The sequence below is a fragment of the Urocampus carinirostris genome, chromosome 9 (assembly GCF_059441175.1).
Source record: "Urocampus carinirostris isolate Australia breed hairy pipefish chromosome 9, RoL_Ucar_1.0, whole genome shotgun sequence".
NCBI classification, from domain to species: Eukaryota; Metazoa; Chordata; class Actinopteri; order Syngnathiformes; family Syngnathidae; genus Urocampus; species Urocampus carinirostris.
The window spans coordinates 38,539,921-38,558,953 of record NC_142357.1 but is presented as its reverse complement, the minus strand read 5'-3'; the positions used below and the strand labels follow the sequence as shown (position 1 = coordinate 38,558,953).

Sequence of the window (19,033 nt, the reverse complement as noted above, 5' to 3'; positions counted from 1 at the left end):
ACACGTTTTCATCTTTGGCACTTAGGACAAGAGTAGAGACGCTGTCCCATTTCTCCTTGCTTCGTTTTCCGGATAAATTGCTTCTGAAAGGACTGCACACCGTCACCCTGTTTCGTGAGTAATTTTGACGGGGAAGAACAGATAAATGGATGGGGATGGAAAAAAGTGGAGGGACGGTTCTTTTTTCCCATTCTGTCCGCCAAAAGGTGAACTGCACTCATGCGGCCGTGTTCCATTAGCCCCGGTCACATACTGGTACAAGCGGGGACTGGCAGAGCACCCTTTTGTTGGGCCTGGTGGGGCGTTTTTTTGCCTTTATATGAACTGCACTTGTTTGGCCACGATCCATTATCCCGGATTGTTTATTACTGCGAGCGAGGACCGGCAGAACGCACTTTTGGTGGAAATGGAAGGTCTTTTTTCCCATTATAGCCACCTTATTTATATCCACCTATTTTTTGACATTATATCTGCCTAAAATGAACTGCTGTCATGCTGCCACAATCCATTATCCTCAATTAGATATTGCTACAAGCAGGGACCGGGCAGGGTGCACTTTTCTTGGGCCTGGCGGCTCTTATTTGGTCGTTTTATCTGCCCAAAATGAACTGCACTCATGCGGCCATGAGCCATTATCCCCGATCATATATTATTGCAAGCGGACCAGCAGAGCGCACTTTTGTCTGAAATGGAAGGTCTTTTTTGCCATTATATCCACCTTAAATGAACTGCCCTCATTTGGCCGTGATCCATTATTGCTGATCGTAGATTGCTGTGACAGGATCCGGCAGAGTGTACTTTTGTTTGGCCTGGCAGGTCTTTTTTTGCCATTATCACTGCCTAAAATGAAATGCACTTGTTTGGCCACGTTCCGTTATCCCGGATAGTTTATCGCTGGCCAGGTAGATCTTCTTTTGCTATTATTTTCATCCAAAAAAATTGCAATTATGCTGCCATGATCCATTATCCCTGATCATATATCGCTAAGAGCGGGGACCGGCAAAGCGCACTTTTGGTGTAAATGGAAAACCTTTTTTTGACATCATATCCACCTTAAATAAACTGTAACCATTCAGACATGATCTATTATCACTGATTCCATATTGCTGCAAACAGGGACTAGCAAAGCGCACCTTTGGTGGAAACGGAAGCTCTTTTATTTACCATTACATCCGCCGAAAGTGAAGTGTAATCACGCGGCCACGATCTATTATCGCTGATCGTTTATTGTTGCGAGCAGGGACTGACAGGGTGCACTTTTGATGGGCTTAGCGGGTCTTTTTTGACGTTATATTTGCCTAAAATGAACTGCTGTCGTGCTGCCACAATCCATTATCCTCAACTAGATATTGCTACAAGCAGGGACCGGGCAGGGTGCACTTTTGTTGGGCCTGGTGGGTCCTATTTTCCCCATTTTATCTGCCTAAAATGAACTGCACTCATGCAGCCATGATCCATTATCCCCGATCATATATTATTACAAGCGGATCGGCAGAGCGCACTTTTGTTGGAAATGGAAGTTCTTTTTTTGCCATTGTATACACCCAAAATGAACTGCAATCATGCCGCCAGGATCCATTATCGCGGAATCATATTTTGCTGCAAACAGGGACCGACAGGGTGCACTTTTTTGAAATAATATCTGCCCAAAATGAGCCGCACTCGATTCATAATCCCATATCGCTAAGAGCGGGGACCGGCAGAGCGCACTTTTTTGGGCCTAGCCTAATTTTGCAGTTATTTCCGCGTTATATGAACTGCACTCATGTGGTCACAATCCCTTCATAATCCATAATCCATAATAAGTTTTTGCTATTATGGCTCTTTGGGTCAAGAAGTTTCCCAACCCCTGTTCTAAGAAATACATGAGTTTAATTCAAATGTATTTTTATGCAACCTTAGCTTTTACTGAAGCTTTAATTGCATGCGCCCAATAGTCCTGTACGCTGTATATATATTAAAGTGTAGAAAATACAATAGATGTTGTTATAAATCCTGAATTTCATTTACAATCCTCATGCATTCGGTTTGCAGACAATGTGACCATGTGAACAGAATCAATTCCCTTCTTTCTCTACCTCTAGCAGTAAGTTGCCTTTTTAAATGCAGTACTCTCTCCCTGGACTTTCATTTCTTCTTTTTCTTTTACTTTTCTTGCTGAGCGCGGCAGAGTAAGCGTCACGCTATATCTAGGTGTTGTCACCCGACCTGATAGCATCTCGCATCGGATCAGCGGCTCGGAATGGAAAACAGATGGAGGAGACACTAAAGGTGTTCCTCTTTGCGAAGATTATGTTCCCGTGATAACACTCAGCAGTTTGAACTCGGTTATCGCTTAACATAAAGAAAGATCTGATCCTACCTACAAAACCCCGAGATTTGGAAAATATTTTTGCAGTTACGATGCGGTTGACTCCATTTTTTATTTTGAGTACTTCGGACTTTGCGGACTCGATGCATGGCAGGTTGAAAAATCGCATATTGCTGTCAGGACCAGGACAGGAGGCAGAACCCACTCGCGTAACGTTAGTCACCGTTTATTGGGGTGAAGAGGAATGAGCAGACACTCGAGAGAACAAAACAGGAGCAAAACACAGGCAAAAACGGAGATTCACAGGCAAAAACGGGGCTTCACAGGGCTTGACGCATCTCAACAGAGTTTAGCAGGAGTTTTGCAGACGCTCCGACAAAAGGCGTATCACAAGACAGCGTTTAAGTAGTCAGGGAGCAATCTGTCAACGCATTTCAGCTGGTGTCCATGGGCGGGGCCTATTAGGCACCGTGGTAACCGTGACAGAACCTGGCACCACACGGTGGGGACCAATTGGGCGCCATGCCAAGGGATGGCAGAACTATTTTCGTTGAAGCTTCTTTTTGAATCCATCGAAATGTCAACTGCACTCTATGGACGCGATCCATTCCCTCTGTTCGCATTTAACTCAGAGCGGGGCCCGCCAGCACACACTTTTGTTAAACCGACAGCTATTTTTTGCAAGTCTTTCTGCCTTAAATGAACTGCACTTGTCTGGCAAGGATCCATTATCACAGATAGCATAAAACTGCAAGCGGGGAACAGCAGAAGACTCTTTGATCAGGACTATTGCTGACAGAGGGGTGGCAAGACTTGTGTCATGCGTGGCACCTCATTTTTCCGATTCCTTCTGTTCTAAATGAACAGCTGCAATCCATTATCCCCAGTTGACTACAGCTGTGAGCAAGGGCCAGAGAGGGCATTTTTGTCAGGACTTACGACTATTTTGTTGCCATTCTGTCCAAGGAGTAGATAATTCCACTCGTGTTACAGGGATCTATTGTGCCCAATTTTCTGTTCCTTTTAAAAAAAAAAATATTTTCCCCTTCTTTTTGTCTTTCTTTGAGAAACGCTGGGTAAACATTGGAAGAAAATAGGTGCTTTTTGCTCACTTTCAGTCACGGTAGTTTGTAGATTTCCTTGGACTCATTTTTGGTTGCACTACACATTACCGCAACATCTAGTGAACAAATAGAAAACACTGTCCCTTTATGAACAGCAGAATGTTTTAATTAGCTCCGTTTTTGTGGAAAACACCATTTGGCCCAACCATTCCTGGATCCTAGCTTCAGCGGCCCCCAACTCAATTGAGTTCGAGACCCATGGCCTATTATGAACTGCACTGGTGCGGCAGCAATCCATTATCCACAATCCCATATTCTTGCATACAGGGACAGACAGAAGGCACTTTTGTCTAGTAGTGTTCCGTTATGCCTCCGATCCATTTTATTTGGTCGACTATTGCTGAGAGCAAGGGTTGGGATAGCCCATTTTTCTTCGATTTGGGCCACAGAGGTGCCGTTATGGCCCACCTAAAATGAACCGCACTGTTTTGCCGATGCATTATCCCCGGGTGAATATTGCTTAGAGCAGGGGCCAAGATAGTAAATTTTTATCATACATGGCAGCTCTTTTTCCTTCAATTCTTTAGGCTTAAAATAAACAGCACCCGTGCGGCAGTGGTCCATTATCCCCAGTCGACTATTGCTAGAGCGAGGCCGGCATAGTGCAATTTTAAAAGTATTTTTAGCACATTGCGCGTGTTCCTGGTCCCCATTAACCACGATAAACGAGGGAGTATTCGCAAACCAGAAGGGATACAAAGTAAAATATAGTTTAGTTTTTTGCTTAGGTTATTTTCTTTTAATTTTGTACACAAAAGCCCAAAAGGGTGAACTGACGTTTGTTCACTTAGATTGGCTGTACCTCCTTAATTACAATGTCTCGTTAGCATAAGCTATTATGTTAATTAGGAAGGACTATCTCCAATTAAATATCCAGCCTGATCTTAATGAGCTCCTCATTTGCTCATGATAAACTACCATGTCTGTCTTATTAGGGCCAAGAATGGCTTCTGAGATTGTATTTTTCTAAGCTCCGAACAATTCTTTCCGTCTTTCAAATAAATCAAAGGAGAAAGTGGAAAAACACATATAGGTTTTGTCGACGAACACCATTATCAGTATGAGAAAAAAAATAAAGAAGTTATTGGTTTTGTCTAATAGCTTAAAAAAACGTTTTTAGTAGTTTTCTGTAATTGCTATTGTCATGATTACCGATGTGATGCACCTGTGCCCGCTCCTTTGGCGCCAACTGCCTTGGACTCTGATTGGCTTCCTGTCACTATTCAAACCCATTCCCTTCTTTCACCTGTTGTCAGTCCGTCTGCAAACCTCAGTTTACTCTAGGCAACTCTTTTTTTCGACCCTGACTCCCACCTATTTTTGCTCCAGTCTGTTTCCCGGCTACGACTGTTTTTTGATCCTAACCACGTCTACTCTCCTCTTCTGGCTTTCGACTCGTTTCTGGTCCCGACCACGTTTTTTTGCTCTCCTGTCCCAGCTACTACCACGCTTTTTCCGTTCCCAACACCCCCATCGCTTGCCACGGAAGTCCCACTTCCGCATTCAGAGCGACCTGCTTTCTGCGACCAGCGATCACTGGATTGTGGGTGCAACCCTTTCCTTTCTTCCGATATAACTGAAAGAAATGTAACGCAAGTGGGTTCTGTCTCCGTTCTGGTCCTGACAGCTAAGAAAATGGTCGTTATGACATTTTTGCATTAACAAAAAAATAAAATAAGAAATACTAATATTATTTGTAAGTATACGATCAATATATACATATCATACCAATATTTATACGTAATTAATAATAATCCGTATAAGTTGGAACCCAAAATAAAAGAAAAAAACAGAAAAATAAAACCAGAATTTTCTTTTGGTGCGTCCTTGGTTATAACCTATGTGTCTTTGATTGTAAAACTATAAATTTTAAGTAACAGAAAATAATCAAAGGTATTTTAGTCCAAAAACACCATTTTTGTTTCTCTCAAAGATCAGAAAATAAACAAAAAAAAGGTCCCAGAAACGAGAGTTGTGATGAAGAGTTTGTGACATCAAAAGTGAAGCGAGACGTTTGAAGCTGGCTTTCACTCGGGGCGGAGTTTAGGAAGGTAAACCCCGTTAAAACGGCTCTGCCGAACTTTTACAAATAGGACATTTTCTCAAAAACTTGTGCTTCCCTCTACTTCGAAGTTTTTGGAAGCCGCTAGCCGGACTTCGGCTCATGATGACATGTTAAAACTACAGAGTTAGGAAATTTTCATTTTTCAGTTATGGTCTTTCGGCCGAGCGTTACACATTTTCAGTTTCGATCTAAAATTTTTATTTCGTTGTTTGATTAGTTATAAACTATCATTTTAGATTATCTGAAGACTCATGTATTTGAACGTAAAATCAGATGTAATGAGTTACAACCGAAAAAATTACTTTCAGGCAAAAATGACCAAAACTGCATTTTGGGTTTTGGCTGAGTAAAAAATAAAACCGAAAAAGAGTTGCCCAAAAAATAATTTTGTCATGACATCACTTCAAAAGTGAAGCAAGACGTTCAAAGCTGGCTTTCAGTTGGGGAAGATTATGACCGGGAACAAATGGGAGCTAGCACGCTTTTGTTAGCTGCTAGCAGGACTTTGCTTAACGTTTACATGCTGAGACTACAAAGCACACTTACTAGAGTTGAGCAGGTTTCAATCTTAGTTTTTTTTATCGGCCAAACATTTTAAATCTTCGGTTTCAGGCTAAAATGTACCTTTTGGTGCATTCCTAGTTATAACGTAAAATTTCAGATTATTTTAACGCGCGTGTTATTTAAATATGAAATTGTACATTATGAGTGATAACTGAAAACCAACCAAAAATGTTCAGTCGAAAGAAATAAAAAACTCAGAAAAAGATGCTGCCGAAAGGGTAGAGTTGGTGAAGAAAAACACAGTCAGAACAGCTCTGCCAAGATTTTACAATTTCTCAAAAGTGGGTACTTCTCTCTACTTCCAAGTTTTTAGTAGCCGCTAGCCGGATTTTGGCTAATGTTTTTTTTTTACTAGCGTTGGACATTTTTCATTTTTAAGTTTTGGTCTTTAGGTCGAGCGTTACTCATCAGTTTTGATCCTAAATTTTCATTTTGGTGCGTCATTAGTTATACTTTATTATTATTAATATTTCAATATAAAAACGTATGTTATAAGTTACATCTGAAAATAACACTACAGAGCTCATTTACAACTGTTGAAAAATTTTAATTGTCGTGGTTTTTGGGGTAAACTTTCTTTTTGTCATTAGTTTCAACTCATGATTTGAAATCATTTTACGCTGTGTCTATTTGATAATTTTTACTCATTTGGATTTTAAATATTGATGAATGGTCACTCACTCCCATTACATAATTTCCTTAGTCAGACAGAGAGACAGACAGACACGGACAGAGAGACTGACACAGAGACAGACAGACAGACAGACAGACAGACACACAGAAACATACAGACAAAGACAGACACAGAGACAGAGACATAGACAGACACAAAGACACACAGACACACACAGAGATAGACAGACTTACCCATCCAAGCCATATCGAAGCCACAGACAGACAGACAGACAGACAGACAGACACAAAGAGACACACAGACAGACACAACGACAAAGACAGACACAAAGACATAGACACACAGACACAGAGACAGACCGACACAGAGACAGTCAGACAGACCTATCCCTCCAAGCCATATCCACTAGTGGGAGGTGGCTAGAGTAAAGACCATAATCACATTCACCAAACATTCATTCCACTTCACTCTTCCCAACCCGACACCGAACAAATAAATCAAATAAATGGTATGACAAAAAAATAATATCCTTACGTATTTGATGAAAACAACCCAACTGCTCTATTGTTTATTACCACGGGTGCCAATGTTTGCAGCGTTTGACTATTTTCTATCGTTTTCCATTTTACTGATATACGTCCTGGATAGTCATTCTATCACAGGGAGAACAATGTCGAGCGCGGTTAAAAGAGCGGTAGAAAATGCAAAGTATAAAAGCGATCGTTATCGAAGTCTACTCACCTCGCCGCCCGCGAGACTGTCGCGGAGATAAAGGGCAAACTGAATCTGTTGTTTGTTTTTAATGAAAGTGACCCGTATCGTTTGCGGGACATCGTAACTCGTCGAGTGTCGTCTACGATGGTCTCGGTTTGAAGGTCGACGCTATCCTGTGGTGCGGCCCGTTTTAAGATCTGTTCTCTTGGACGATAGGACATTGCTTAAGTTTCGTTTTTTTCCGTCTTCACGCAACTAAAAAAAATGGTACCTTCTAAGTTATAACTGAAATTAACCGAAAATAGCAACAGTTCATTTTTGCCTTCAACCGAACGGAAAGATAAAACCGAAAGACTTTTCCTAATGTTTATGTGCTAACACTACAGAGCTAACTCAATACAGTTCAGCAGTTTTTATTTTTTTCGGCTTTATACTGCTAGAAAATCGTACAGGCATGGTTTGGGATGAAAGTTATAATATTATAATTAAAGCTTTGAAAACTCTCGGTGTACCGTCTTTCTTTGTAAATATGTGTAACCGATGTATAATATGTATTTGCACCTGTATATTTTTGTAATGTATTTATTTGAGACACTTATTCTAATATGTTTTGCGAATTAAAAAAGAGGGGCGGAGCAAACGCGGTCTGACGGGAAGTGGGGTAAAGGTGAGTGAGACCTGTTGTCGCGGCGGACAATAATGGATATATAGTTTTCCCACCCTTACCTTTGGAAATATAGACTTTTTTTCCTTGGATTAGTTTCAACGGGTACCCGGACTCTGCAGGTCTGCATCAAACTTCAAGTACCGGTATCATTTTCTGTTTATTTTGCCGGCTGTGGTTTTTGGACTGTTTGCTTTATATTTAGTTACAATCGCGTGACTCAAAGCCGGGTTTGGGCTAATTTTGAGATTGTGTTACCTGTTTTAATGTGGGCGCATGCGGCTTATACACAGGTGCGGCTTGTGTAAGTCCAAAATCGGTTTTCCTCTTAAAATGTAAATCCAAACAGCTTGCCAACATCATTTTTGCCGTTCTATGTGTTCCGTTACTCCCCAAGCCTGCACAAAATGTAGTCATTTTATTCATATTTAGTTTCTTTTGTCTTTTATTAGCATATTTGGTATTGGAGTCATCCAAAAGTAATTGAAAGTAATCCAGTTAAAGTAACCCTACCCAACCCTGCCTATAAGCGAAAAAAGGTTGCTGAAAAAGGAGGCAACTAGTAATGTTTGTCTATAGTTTGTGTGCAGAGTTGAGCAGTTTTACTTTTTCCGTTTTGTCTTTTCAGATGTACACTGCTTTACAACCTTATGTTATAAATTCTGCTCAAAATGACCCCGAATAAATTCAGCTGAAAATGACCTGAAGTACATTTTTGGCCTTGGCCGCAAAAAACTAACCAAAAAATGCTTCCGAACGAACGAGGCTAAAAGTCGACTCCATATTATTTACAAGCTAACAGTACAGTAAAGAAAAATGAAAAGAAAGAGGGTGCAGGATAGAAGAAAAACATAAATTGTGACCCTTCACAAAAACTGGCGAGGCCCCGAATCCGGTTCCAGATGATTTCTTAAAAGTACCGCGATCGGCAGGGTATAAAAATATTTTATTGATCGTTAAGCAGGCACACACTTTATTAGCTTATGTCTCTTATCATAAATGAGCATCTGGTATGTGCTTTACACATTTTTCTGCGACGGCAAAAAAACAAAAAAGACAAAACAAAAACACGGTAGTGAAAACGCAAAGCACTGCGTTTTTTTTCAAGGTTTTGTAGGGAGTGATGGAGTTTAGGCCGACCACAATTGTTACTGTTCGAAATCTAAAAGCGCTGGCCAATCAGAGACCAGTTTTGGTAACAGCACTAGCCAATAAAAGCGATTCAAAGTTTACAGGCACCACACCATGTGAGTTCATTGAGTGTCATGGCGGACTCTGTAAACATAGTCCCAGAGTCAACAAACGAGAAAGAAACGAAGCTTGCACCGAAGAAGGGCAGTACATCACTTGTTTGGACCTATTTTGGTTTTGACGAAGCGGACGTGGAACAAAAGAAAAACGCCCATTGCAGTCGTGTAGTTGCTAGGTCCAGAGAAAACACAAGTCATTTGTACCATTTGTAAAGGTACTGGAGACACGACCAAGTTATGTAACCAATTTTATAGAAGAATCAAAAGATATTTCAATGTGGGAAAAAAAATATGGATCTTTCTAACAAGCTAAGCTCTCCAGTGCCTTTCACATTATGAATAGGTATGGAGGAGACACGACCAGGTTGTGCTAATTCTTACAAACAAAGTCAAAACATATTCAAATGAACAATGCTTAGAATCTTTTGAGGAAGTAGTATCGGCTGATTGGCTATAATATCATAGCTTCAATTAACTAATTATCAGGTTTATTTGGGGCCTTACTTACATTACGACGAGGTAGAGAAGATACACAACCAATTTCTACTACTTCCATAGAAAATCAGAATGTTATCCAGTGAGGAGCATAAATGCCTAAAATCTTTTGAACAAGTAGTTTTGGCTGATCTAACATTATAGCGTGGCGTCAAGGGACTAATCATAGAGTCTCTCCGGTGCCTCGCTTACATTATGAACAGTTAGAGAGGAGACATGACCACATTTTGATATATATTAAAAAAAAAAAATCAAAATATATTTTAATGAAAAATATATTTCTTTCTAACAAGCCAAGCTTTCCAGTGACTTGCTTACATAATGAAGAGCTAGAGAGGGGAAACGACCAAGTTGTACAACTACCTTCATAGAAAATAAAATTATATCCTAATGAGGAGCATCAATACCTAAAATATTTTGACCAAGTCGTTTCAGCTGATTGAATATAATAGAGTGGCGTCAAGTGACGAATCATCGAGTCTCTTTGGTGCCTCGCTTACATTATGGAAAGTTAGAGAGGAGACACAATCATGTTTTGATACAACTTCTATAAAAAAATAAAATAAAATATCAAAATATGTTTTAATGAAAAAGATAATTCTTTCTAACAAGCCAAGCTCTCCAGTGACCTGCTTACTTTATGAAGAGGTAGAGAGGGAAAACGACCAAGTTTTACAACTACTTTCATAGAAAATAAAATTAGATTAAAATGAGGGATATTAATACCTAGAATATTTTGACCAAGTCGTTTTGGCTGATTGAATATAATAGAGTGGCGTCAAGTGACGAATCATCGAGTCTCTTTAGTGCCTCGCTTACATTATGAAAAGTTAGAGTGGAGACACGATCATGTTTTGACACAACTTCTATTAAAACAAAATATATATATATATTTTAATGAAACAGATAATTCTAACGAGCCAAGCCCTCCAGCGACTTGCTTACATTATGAAGAGGTAGAGAGGGGAAACGAGTGTCGTCAAGTGATGAATCATAGAGTCTCTTCGGTGCCTCACTTACATTATGAAAGGTTAGAGAGGAGACACGACCATGTTTTGATACAAATTCTATTAAAAAAATAAAAATAAAAAATAAATATATATATATTTTAATGAAAAAGATAATTCTAACAAGCTAAGCTCTCCAGTGACTTGCTTACATGATGAAGAGGTAGAGAGGGGAAACGACCAAGTTGTACAACACCTTTCATTGAAAATAAAATTATATTCTAATGAGGAACATCGTTACCTAGAATATTTTGACCAAGTCGATTTGGCTGATTGAAAAATATGGAGTGGCGTCAAGTGACGAATCATCTCTCTCTTTTTGTTTTTTCAATAAAAACACTCCTGCAACCCCCACGTCGGAAGGGAGGAATTCTCTCTCCACAACAATCCATCCTTTTTCTGTGCAGCACCACTCTGGATTGCATTTCTCCCTCAGAATTCTTTCGATCCATCAGACGCAATCCGATTTTTGTGACAAACAACAAGACACAGCGACCCACTCCATCACTGCCTGCTGTTGTTGTCAAAGAAACGGGGAGGATAAATAAATAAAAGGATATTTTGAGGGATGGCCACAAAAGCTGATTCTTTGTGTGTGGTGACTAAGCTAAAAAAAAATCCGAGAATGGATAGACGCAGAAGAATATACAAGTACAGTTGCACCCTGTGATACAGCAACCGCATATTATGGACATTTTCACTTTACGGTGTGGAAAAAGATCTTTCTTTTGATAGTCTGCTTTTGGTTAGTGTTACAGGATCATGAAAACAATGATATGTTGAACTGCCTCCGACGATGCCTTTCTCGTTATTCATTTCAGAATCCTGTGTGATTTGTTAAGACTTCATATTTGGCGATTCAATACTGTATTTTCTGTTCTTGTATTTATTTACTAAAAGGCAGAAGCGATGCTAAAGGGAGAAGCAAAAACATCATAACCATGGAAACAAAGCGCATCAGTACTTTTGATAAGGAACACATCTAAGAGCGTGGAAATCCTCACAAGTGGACATTTTAAAATCAGTTGGAATTTTAATCGTCAGTCTCCGCCCCACTGCATCCACCTATTGGTCGGCGTCATAAAAAATCATGGTCTGCTTTTGGTTTGTGTCACAGAATCATGATTGGATGAACTGCCTCCCACGATGCCTTTCTCGTTATTCATTTCAGAATCCCGTGTGCTTCGTAATTGGCGATCCAATACTTTATTTTTTGTTCTGTATTTATTCACTAAAAGGCAGAAGTGATGCTAAAGGGAGAAGCATAAACATGATAACCATGGAAACGAAGCTTGGGATTAACAAGAGGAAGAAGTTACACACATCTTTACTTTTGATAAGGAATACATCTAAGAGTGTGGAAATCCTCACAAGTGGACATTTTGAAATCAGTTGGAATTTTAATCCTCATCAATCTCTGCCCCACTCTGCATACACCTGCAACTCCCCTTGACCAGTCACACCAAAGATAAATTACATTTCCAAAAGTTCAAATGTATAATTAACGTTATTTAATCCTATATACAACTCAGAGCTGCCAAACATTGAACATCATGTTTCAGAATAGGCAAAAAAATATTCTTGTTTTGAAATTGTTTCCTAGTAACGTTTAAGGGCGTCATTTTGGAGTCACGTTTAATTCATTCTTTTTTATTTTTTTAAATTTTAAAATTGTCAACTATATTCTTTATATCTTAACATTTTTTTCTAGTGAGAAGTGAAAAGAAATTATCTTATAGGGCACATGGCTAATATTTTCTTTATTAAGTAATTCCTTCTTTTTTTTCAATTTCTTCTTCCTGTTCAGTCAATCGGCGGCGTGCCTATTGCGTGTGAGAGGGACCACATCTCATTTTATCACAATCTTGTTGGTTTTATTGCCTTTTTTGACAATAATAATGGGTCCTAAAATGAGTCTGCTTCAAGGTAAGGTTTAATTTTTAATGTTTTACAATACATTAAAAATTTAGCACACTTACCGTTCTTGTCTGGTTTTAGAGGCGACACTTGTCCGGGTAAACACGGGCACTTTCCTTCGCATTTTACGGAAATCGTTTTTCCGGCCAGGCAGCTCTGGAACTCCAGCTTGCACTGTGATATAATGCAAAAGAAGAAGGAAAAAAAAAAAGAAAAGTTAATTATTAGTGTCTCTTGTGGCGAAGGAAACAAAAACGGAATGGAAACCATTAATAGGGGATTTTAACTACCTTCCTTTCCCCAGGTGATGGAAATAGTTACTGAGGTTTAATTAATTTCCCCGTTTTAATTTAATTCATTCTCTATATTTTTGGAATTCTATGTTTTTTAATCGAGAGGATTTTCGGTTATAGCAAACCGGCTCATTTTTCCGGAGGAAAATTTGTACTTTGCAGGAGTTATATAATCTAAAAATATTGAATAACTGCAACACAAAAGAATCTTTGGCCTTCATCTTATTTTGATAATGCTGCTGACGATTGAGTCACAATCATCCAAAGCAAAGTTTATAGCACACTCAGGTTATACTTATACGTTTTTTGCCGTGAGTCTGTTTAAATCAGGGGTCTCAAGTTTGCGGGGTGGGGGCCAAGTGAGGCCCCCAGAATGATAGTTTGAGGCCCCCGCGTTAATGTGAAAGTGTAAGGGACAGAGTGCATTACAGTGGGACCTCGCTACTTCGTGGTTCCACGTTCGCGGGTTCAGAGCTTCGCAGGTCTAAAAAATAATAATAATAAAATAAAATAATTTAAAAAAACAAAACAAAACAAAAAAATATATTATTATTATCATTTATTTTTTTCAAGCATTTTTGAAGGGGCGTCGCTACTTCGTGGGTCCACGTTCGCGGGTTCAGAGCTTCGCGGGTCTAAAAAATGATAATAGTAAAATAAAGTAATTAAAAAAAACAAAAAACCCCCAACAAATTATTATTATTATTATTATTATTTTTTTTTTTAAAGCATTTTTGAAAGGGCTTCACTACTTTGTGGTTCCACGTTCGCGGGTTCAGAGATTTGCAGGTCTAAAAAAATAAAATAAAATAATAAAAAAACAAAACAAAAAAAAAAAACGATTTTTTTCCAAGCATTTTTGAAGGGGCGTCGCTACTTCGCGGATTTTCACTTTTCGCGGTTGGTTTTGGTCCCCATTAACCGCGATAACCGGGGGATTACTGTATTTCAGTAATAAAGGCACAACGGTAGGAGACAAAATACTGAGACTCAACAAGACCAAAACGCAACCTATTACTTTTGAAAGGAAGAGAAATAAGAAAACATAAAAAGAGAAGAAAAAAAGGATGAAAACGTAGAAAATGTAAAAATAGAAAAAAAGAAAAGAGAGGAATTAGACAAAAAAATAAAACTCAAGAAAAAATATAAAAAAAAACACAAAAGAGTAAAATTTGAAATAATGAAAAGAAAAAAGGAGACAAAATTGCACGTTTTTTTTCATAGTTTTTGTGTTTTTTCTCTTTTTCATTTCCTTCTCAAATCTGCGCTCAGGCTCCAAGTCTCTGCACCATACAACACAGTCGGCACAATCACACTTTCATACAGTCCCCTCTTAACAATTATACTCATACTTAATTAATTCTAAGATTAATACTGAATATTTCGGGAATTGCTCCCCTACTCAGTAACTGAAATTGTATTTTATTAAGTAAGACCCAGATTGTTGAAAAAAGCTACAATTCTATTGCACCAATGTCAAAATGTGAGATTAGCCAGTCCAAGAAAAGGGTAAACGGACCTCCCCCACTGACACGGAGACGCCCCATGAATCTTTATAGTAGCCGCTCTCCCGGGGTTAATGCGCTTTTAATGAAACTGTGTTTTAGCACCGGACACTTGAAAAGAGAGGACTAATGGACTTCACGGAGGAGATGCGAGCTCTGTCTTCTTAATATGATGCAGAGAGCGTGTGCTTGTAATGAGCGGGGCATGACGTGTCGTAATATGGCGTGCAATATCGCACGGATTAGAGCGTGACAAAGCGGCTAACCGCTAAGACGTCGAGCTAAGGGGAACCATCAGTCGCTCGCGACACGTTTTCAGCTCAATTGCCGGAGAGAGCAAAGGGGTTTCTAAGTCCTCCTTATCCCTATTCCTCCTTCAGCACAGAGTACGGCATTAGCGTGAGCTAAATTAGGATTGAATACAGTAGACCTCAGGGATACGGCGACCCCGCTTTACAACGGTTTCACTTTACAGATTTTTCGGCCATACCACGTCAACGACATATGAAATGAAATGAAATGATCTGCATTTATATAGCGCTTTTCAAGTCAATGACTTCCCAAAGCGCTTTACATTGTGCTTCACATTTCCCAATAGCAGCCGTGATCTGTGCAGCCATGTAAGGCACTAACCTGCTTATTGGGGGTATTGGGGGTTCAGTGTCTTACCCAAGGACACTTCGACATGTAACACGGACAAGCCGGGATTGGAACTGGGATCCCTTAATCCTAAAACGATCGCTCTACCTCCTGAGCTACTGCCGCCCCAATAACATATTTTATGCACTAACTAGTTTTTTCTCTATAAATCCCGAGGCTTGTGATACCAAAGGGAGAAGCGAAAACATGCTAACCACTGAAACAAAGCTTGCAGTTATTAAGGAATACGAAGAAGGCACATGAAGAGCTATCCGCACTAAGTTGCTATACAAAATTCCAAATTTGTGGTGTTCGTGCATATGTAGTTATATCTCTAGGATCCTTGCCTGTTATTGGTCGACGAATAATATATGAATACAGCATACCCCACCTTACAAGGTTTTCACTTTATGGTGTGAAACAAGTTATTTTTTCGGCCTCTCGTTACAGCATTTCCCCCTCATTATACAACATCAACAACGAGTTATTTCTTGTGCTCTCTATAGAATAATGTATTTTCTGCACTGTATTTTTTTTATCTATACATCTCAAGGCTTGCATCGATGCTAAAGGGAGAAGCAAAAACATGATAACCACTGAAACAAAGCTTGCAGTTATTAAGGAATACGAAGAAGGCACATGAAGAGCTATCCTCACTAAGTTGCTATACAAAATTCCAAATTTGTGGTGTTCGTGCATATGTAGTTATGTCTCTAGGATCCTTGCCTGTTATTGGTCGACGAATAATATATGAATACAGCATACCCCACCTCACAAGGTTTTCACTTTATGGTGTGAAACAAAGATATTTTTTCAGCCTCTCGTTACAGCATTTCCCCCTCATTATACAATATCAACAACAAGTATTTTCTTGTGCTCTCTATAGAATAAGGTATTTTCTGTACTGTATTTTTTTATCTATACATCTCAAGGCTTGCATCGATGCTAAAGGGAGAAGCAAAAACATGATAACCACTGAAACAAAGCTTGCGGTTATTAAGGAATACGAAGAAGGCACATGAAGAGCTATCCGCACTAAGTTGCTATGCAAAATTCAAAATTTGTAGTGTTCGTGCATATGTAGTTATATCTCTAGGATGCTTGCCTGTTATTGGTCGACGAATAATATATGAATACAGCATACCCCACCTTGCAAGGTTTTCACTTTATGGTGTGAAACAAAGATATTTTTTCAGCCTCTTGTTACAGCATTTTATCCTCATTATACAACATCAACAACAAGTATTTCTTGTGCTCTATATAGAATAATATTTTTTCTGCACTGTATTTGTAAGTCTCAAGGCTTGCAGCGATGCTAAAGGGAGAAGTGAAATCATGATAACCACTAAAATGAAGCTTGCAATTAATAAGGAATATGAAGAAGGCACATGAATAGCTAGCCTTACTAAGTTACTATCACCTGCCAAAAAAGATACAAACTTCAACTTTTGCGCTGTTGGTGTGTATGCAGAGTTACGTCTTTAGAGCCGAAGCTAAGGCTAAGCGGCTAGCGGCGTTATAAGTCTTCCGTACCGTACGGATAGTTGTAGTTTTATAGGAAAGAAGAGAAAAAATAAAAATACTTCCCTGTTAAAGAAAAGAAAAAAAAGAAATGTATTCAAAGAATACACGTCTGCAGTATGTGAAGTATGCAACTTGGTCGCTTTTGAAATAAGACTCAAGGTTCTACGTTCTATAAGAGAAATCAGGTATGGCCTTTGTTGATATTTAATAGGATCACAACATTTTTACTATATTAGATAATGGTTTTATAACATCCGTGCGTTTTACCTTGGAGGAGTACGTGTGTCCGTCTGAACCACAAACCGGACTGGAAGCAAGTGATGAGCACATTCTGCAATTGCCGTGAGAGGCCGCCTCAAGTTTGCGCTTGTGGCCTGAGCTGCCTTTTCGGGCTTTCACGCTACAGGGAAAGGAAAAAGAAGAAGTCTTTAAAAAAGAGAGAAACATTGAAGGGAGTGCAAGAGAAAGATAACGTGTCAACAAAGCCATAGCCTAACTCAGTGTTCCTCAACCTTTTTTCATGAGAAAATCTCGAGTCCCACCGTCCTTCGAAAATGTTTAAAAATGATTTCCCTGCACCGGTTTCATGGTTATTTATTCTTTCGAAGCTTAAACGATCATGTTGCTTTAATTGACAGTCTACATTTTTTCTTATCATTTGTGGTCCCTTGACTCAGGAGGTACGACTGGTTACACATTTTGGTTACCTATTTTTTTGTAATTTCTGGATTTTACTTTATTTTGAATTTTATTATTTTGAAAGTTTTATTATATTTTTTTCCTAGTTTTTTTAGAACGATAAAAAAAAATAGCACTTAAGGTGGGCAAAAAAATAAAAAAATAAAAAAAAATATATATATGTATATATATATTGCCATGCGATTCACAGTTCAGGGTGTCCCCTGCCCTCTGCCCAATGATTGCTGGGATGGGCTCCAGCACCCCCGCGACCCTACTGAGGATAAGCGGTGCAGCTGATGAGATGAGATGAGATTATATATATATATATATATATATATATATATATAATAAAACAATTTGGAGTGTAATTGTTTTTCACCTGTTTTTATGTTATTAATTTGGCTGTGAAGTTTTAAACAGCTTCATCGCACACAAAAATAATATAATATTTTATATATTTCCCTGTACTCCCTCATGGGCATATAATAAGTAGATAAAAAGGAACAAAACAGTAATCCTCTGCCACCTACAAATATGGATGAATGTTACAGGTTCTAGGTTGATCACCTCATGCTTTTTTTGCAAAAAAGATCAAATTTTACAATGTGCTGCAGCACACTAGACAAGATCACACGGTACACTTGTGTGCCCCGGTACACTGGTTGAAAAACACTGGCCTAACTATTGTAATATTATTTTTATCATACTTTTATATTTTAAAGTCTTAATTTGGTTATGAACAATAATCACTGCATTGTCATCAAATGTTTATTGTGATTAATGGGGACTAGAATTACTTCGCGATTACTCATAACCCAAGAAGTAGCCCCCGCATTTTCAACATAAGCTATGGCGTTCCCTTGCTCGAAGCAATAGTCGACCTGGGATAATTGATCGCAGCCCCATGGGTGCTGTTCATTTTAGGTAGAAAGAATTAAAAAAGATCGCCATGCAGGACACACATTTGCTGTATTGGCCTCTATTGCTTTAAGCAAGACAGAACAGAAAAAAGAGCCATTAGGCCTCTTAAAAATACACTCAGCTGTCCCCTGTTTGCAGCAATATACTATCAGGGATAATGGATCTCGGTTGCAAAAATGCAGTTCACTTTTTAGTGGACAAAAAGGGAAAAGAGAGCCAATAGGCCTGACAAAAATGCACTCTGCCGGGCTCCTGTTCGGAGCTATATGAAATGGGGGATAATGGATCTCGGCTGCAAAAGTGCAGTATACTTTTTAGTGGACAGAAAGGGAAAAGAGAGACAATAGGCCTGACAAAAATGCACAGCTATATGCAATCTATATCTACCCTGGTCATATCCCTTGAGAGGGGTGACCGACAGCAAGACAAACACATACAAAAAAAATAAAAATAAAAAAGGGAAAAGGAGCAAAAAACAAATTTTTGGACCATGGCCAATATTCAATCAGGGATAATGGATCACAACATATTTGACAACCCGTGATGCACTGAGGCTACAAAGGAAAACGTACAAAGAAGAATTAAAATGAAAAAGTGGCAGAATAAAAAGAACTATGCGTAAAAATAAAATACTTGAAAAACAAACGAGAGCGCCTTAACATTTGTACAGCGATAAAACAAGAGAGTACATTTCCTCTCTTTGTCCTTTTTTATTCCTCAGGTTG

General features: G+C 38.9%; 1 protein-coding gene across 1 annotated transcript in view; it reads right to left on the bottom strand.

The window, feature by feature from the left end:
• The window catches only part of spock1 (SPARC (osteonectin), cwcv and kazal like domains proteoglycan 1), a 138,316-nt gene that overhangs the window by 13,968 nt on the left and 105,315 nt on the right, over positions 1–19,033 (bottom strand). The window contains exons 6-7 of the mRNA XM_088343770.1: positions 16,974–17,106; positions 12,808–12,919 (exon numbers count right to left, since the gene is read on the bottom strand). Of these exons, the coding sequence (XP_088199896.1) occupies positions 12,808–12,919; positions 16,974–17,106 (245 nt within the window). The remainder of the gene's footprint in view (positions 1–12,807; positions 12,920–16,973; positions 17,107–19,033) is intronic.